The sequence below is a fragment of the Sphaeroforma arctica genome (genome assembly GCF_001186125.1).
Source record: "Sphaeroforma arctica JP610 unplaced genomic scaffold supercont1.198, whole genome shotgun sequence".
In the NCBI taxonomy this organism is placed as follows: Eukaryota; class Ichthyosporea; order Ichthyophonida; genus Sphaeroforma; species Sphaeroforma arctica.
This window is the reverse complement of record NW_014040360.1, coordinates 14,351-18,721: the sequence shown is the minus strand read 5'-3', so window position 1 is coordinate 18,721 and position 4,371 is coordinate 14,351. Positions and strand designations below refer to the sequence as shown.

The window sequence follows — 4,371 nt, the reverse complement described above, 5'->3', positions numbered from 1 at the left end:
CATTTTTGAAGTGGAAAAAGGTTGGTGGTGCTCAATTGTTTACGTAGTGTATATGATGTATTGTACACTCCATCAGTTCTGGCNCTTTTTTTCAGCGTCATATCATCTAAACCACTCTCATAGAGTATTGTTATTTGTTTTTACAGCTCATAGTGTACAATGTAGATACGCACGAACAACGGAACATCCCGCTGTTGAGCGGCTCAGACCGCACCGAGTCACTCTCGCATCGTAAGTCGAGTGTCTCGGTCTTCGACTGGCTGTATAACAACCCAGGCCCTATCCGCGACAATGGAGCACGTACCACTGCAGCTGTCACTAGAACTACCCACGAAGCAGATAGCAGATGCTCACACAATGAGTCGGATGACTTCAGCGACGATAGGGATGGACTGATATGTAACTCTGCTAGGGATAGCAGGTGCTGCTACAGCAGAGGATCAGACCTGCCGTCGATGTGTGGGTGGTCTGGTAGCCAGCGCACCGGAGGCGAGTGCAGCAGCTCAGCCGACCACTATACGGAGCGCCGGTTTAGTACTGAGAGTTCGTGGTATCGCGATTCAAGTACCACACGCGACTGTGCATTGGGGGATGACGCTGATGGAGAGAGAACATATATACTTGCTCATCAGTCCAGGTTCCAGGGGAAGTGTCGCACCAAGAGTGAAGGCGACAATGCATGCCGGTGGCGGGATGAGCGCTGCACAGATAGGGGTAAGCTTGGTTGCTCTGGCAACCTGAACACGGGGAAGAGTTCACAAATCCTAAAATCCGCCCCATCGGAGTCCGGGCACCAGACACAACAGCCGCGACGTCGGGCAAGAACATACACCACAGCCAGTAGCAACAGACGGCGAGAAAGCTTACTATCAGAGGTATGTGTACATGTTGTTTTTCAGCAGGCCTAAACAAACGCTGTGGTTATCTGTTGGTGGGTTTCCGAAGGTACTGTTCAGAATTATCTTTGATTGTGTATGAGTTCTGCGATGGCGGGTTGTCTCATCGTATTCACATGCCCCACCTGCAGGACGCAACAGATAACCAAGACGACACCCACATAGACACATACGCCCAGATATACACCCCGGCGTCCTATCCCGGGATAAATGGCTCAGTATCCACGAGCATAAGACTTTTAGGCCTGACACTGCCTCGGATGCCTCCGATAGCCTTACTACAGTCGAGCTTGACCACCGAACCGCTCTCCCCTGTACCGCAACACTGTGGCATACACAGCATCGCCATCAACCCCTCGCGCACACTACTCGCAACCGGCGGCGTTGACGCTGAGACTATCGGCGTGTACCGTCTGCCCTCGTTTGATCCTGTGTGCGTGTGCCTGGGTCACAAAGACTGGGTGTTCAGCGTCCAGTGGCTGTCCGATGGGAAGCTGGTTTCTGGGTCTCGGGACTCCCGCGTGTGCACCTGGGACATCACGCCATTTCTCACCCAATCTGCGAGCCCTAGAGACAGCCGTCACACGTTCTGTGGCGACAGGCAGAGCCGAGTACCTACGGCCACTAGGAATGCCTGGTTCAGTAGTACCATATCTAGTCCGGAGAGTGATGACGACGCTGGCTACTGCAGCGATGCTTCGTCAGCCTCGGACTCTGTTGCGCCTGCGCAGACAGTTGGGCATAAGGCACCTGCCTGCAGACCCAATGGCTCAGCAAATCATCATACGGGCAAGGTTAGTGCAATCTCAAAGGTAGCAACTGTCAGTTATAAGATTCAGTACAGCGTTGATTTTCTATATGATAAAGTACTTTTCTTGTTGATAAACAGCTTGAATACATGCCCGCGTGTGTTAAACACTTTGATAAACCAATCCGTTCCTGCAGGTCAGAGATTTGGTGACCAATACATTCGAAATGGCCACCCTGTCCGCCGATTCGTGTGTTAAGATCTGGGATCCGGCGCGCCTGGTTCCCAAAGCCACCGTACGGTTGCAGCATTGTGATGAACTCGCCTGTATGAGCCCGGCAGCTGTGGATGCTGGTGGTATCTACCACAACGAAGCTATTTATAAAAATGTTTATGCCGTTGGAAGCCAGAAGCACGTGTCGTTTGTTGATCCTCGCGCCGGGTTGGTTGTCAATTCGATCGAGTCTTTGGACGAAGGCATGGGGGTGCGGTCGCTGAGTGTGCGGGGTGGTGTGTTGACTGTGGGAGGGGGACTGGGGCGGTTGAGTTTCTACGACTTCAGTGCACAGGTAGAACACCTCCTTTATCATATTTCAGCATTCTCCTTATGTATAGAACGTACGGTCGTGTGGGATTTCCTTGCTTCTAATTTTGTCCCGCACAAGTCCGCATGACTCCTCATACTCTTTTCTCAGACCTCCACACACCCACGTATTATATTCATACAACCTACACGCGCAGAATCCACGCGTTTCTCAATTGCCCCACATGCGTACGTATCTTTCTCGCAGAAATATCTCAGCGCCAACGAACATTGGCCTCAGCAGTCGACCACACCTGCGTCTAAACAGTCGAGTCTCTTCTTAAGCACAGGCCCGGGATGGTTGGTATGTTGTCTGCTATTTTGTCAAGGCTACAGAAGTGTGGAAGGTCTGTAGAATAATGAAATGGAAGAGTTTACCTTTGTTTGCTCTGATATCTACTGCACAAAATAATGCCTTCAGTTGCGAACGAGTGCGTTTTAAATGTTCAGATGGCTCACCACAGAACCGACTATGATAAGGTATAATTGTTTTATGAGTTATATATATTTTTAATAGGCATCGAGTATCTCTAATGTCGTCTCGTGGTTGTTTGTACTCAAAAGCACCATTAGTAATCAGCATATTCTGCTTGTCTGCATAACATAGATGCGTAACAGGGTATGGGAAACCCATTTCCTTGGCTCAGAAGTGCGAAATGCAGCTTACACTCACAGCTATGATGAGTCTGGCGCAAGGTAAGTTCACGCGCTCTCCATGGGAGTTTCTATGGGCGCAGCACCCGAACGCTTCGGCGCTTTGCATGACTGAACTCGCTTATTATCGAGCAGTGTTGATGTCGGTCAACCTTAAATACTGGTTGTCTACGTTCTTCGTTACAATTCGCGTGTTTAAGCATTCTTTCCTTTCAATCCTTTCAATTTTATTACTCCTTCTCCAGACTGCTGGTAGCAGGTGGTCCTCCACAGTTGGGTCTGGTGGGAGCCTACGCTGGCGTTTGGGATGGCAGCTAGCAGTCTCGTCAGATCAGTTCATTGTCTTCACATAAGATGTCAGTCTCATCGGCGCCTGTACAAACTTGCCTCCAGCGATGACCAATTCCATGCCTCAATCAGATCGATACCGCACTCGTAGTACTCGACGGATACAAATAGCTCAATACGCCACTGTTTACTACCTTGCCAATAAAGCGCCGATAACGCAATCGAAAGTACTGGGCCTATTTCTATTCAGTATATTCTCAAGAAAGTATTTATATACCAAAGCACGCATTTGATATATTTTTTTGCATATTTTGAGGTGTTAAATGATGGTTTAAGCAGTTGCTAGCGTTCATATTTTCTTTTGGGAAATCAGTGACGATCCCTCCGCATCGTCATAGCAACAGATAACTTTTCTCAGTGCGATGACTCCATTCCGGGATACATCTTGCAGCTCTATAGACATACTTAGTACAAAGACCATGCTCATATACCTGATACTGGCTTGGTGTTCAACGCTGTCGCAACTACAGATGTACTATCTATAGTGCTCGGTATAGCAGATCTGTGAGCCACATGTGGAGGTATTGATCGTGGTACAAGAATGACTCTGTAAAACTATAGTGGGGAACATTTGTAGAACTACGATTCTTCAAATAAATAAAAAACACAGGTAAATTGCAACTGCCCCGTCACAGTGTTTATTTCAACGTGCTGCCGGATAATTCCGAACCTTTAAACTACCGCACAAGTAAACAGACACTTTAACACACGCGTTCACTTGCTGGAGACGATGCCGTACAAGTAAGCAGGTACTCTTAGCACAAGAATCGCTCAACATCGGTCATATACATTGATGCTGGATTTACTTGAGATTTTGATCGATTGCAGGAGGAGGCAACGCCCTACTGCATGCACGTATTTATCGATCTATAAACCATAGCTTTCTAAATGAACAAGAAGGCTTGGTAAAAACTGATTGCAACGCTAAACCCTGAGAGTAGCCAAAATCAGATATTATGTTCTGATTGGATAAGATATTTTGGCGGGCGAATTATCAACCAAAAAAAAGCACAGCTTCCTTAAAAAACCCCTTTTTGTCGTACCTAGTTGTGACTCGATTGATGCGAGGCTATGCCTTGACGACTGTGTGACTGTGTGACTGTGTCGCAATATATCAAGTCAGTCTCTCTCTGTGACTTGAG

The 4,371-nt window shown here is 47.9% G+C and overlaps 1 protein-coding gene across 1 annotated transcript in view; it reads left to right on the top strand.

The window, feature by feature from the left end:
• Window positions 1-3,388, top strand: part of SARC_03750 (hypothetical protein) — a gene marked incomplete at its 5' end in the record, with an annotated part of 5,100 nt that extends 1,712 nt beyond the window's left edge. The window contains 6 exons of the mRNA XM_014302443.1: window positions 154-875; window positions 1,028-1,690; window positions 1,842-2,213; window positions 2,436-2,531; window positions 2,835-2,923; window positions 3,127-3,388. Of these exons, the coding sequence (XP_014157918.1) occupies window positions 154-875; window positions 1,028-1,690; window positions 1,842-2,213; window positions 2,436-2,531; window positions 2,835-2,923; window positions 3,127-3,199 (2,015 nt within the window). The 3' untranslated portion in view covers window positions 3,200-3,388. The remainder of the gene's footprint in view (window positions 1-153; window positions 876-1,027; window positions 1,691-1,841; window positions 2,214-2,435; window positions 2,532-2,834; window positions 2,924-3,126) is intronic.
• Between the last annotated feature and the right edge of the window lie 983 nt (window positions 3,389-4,371).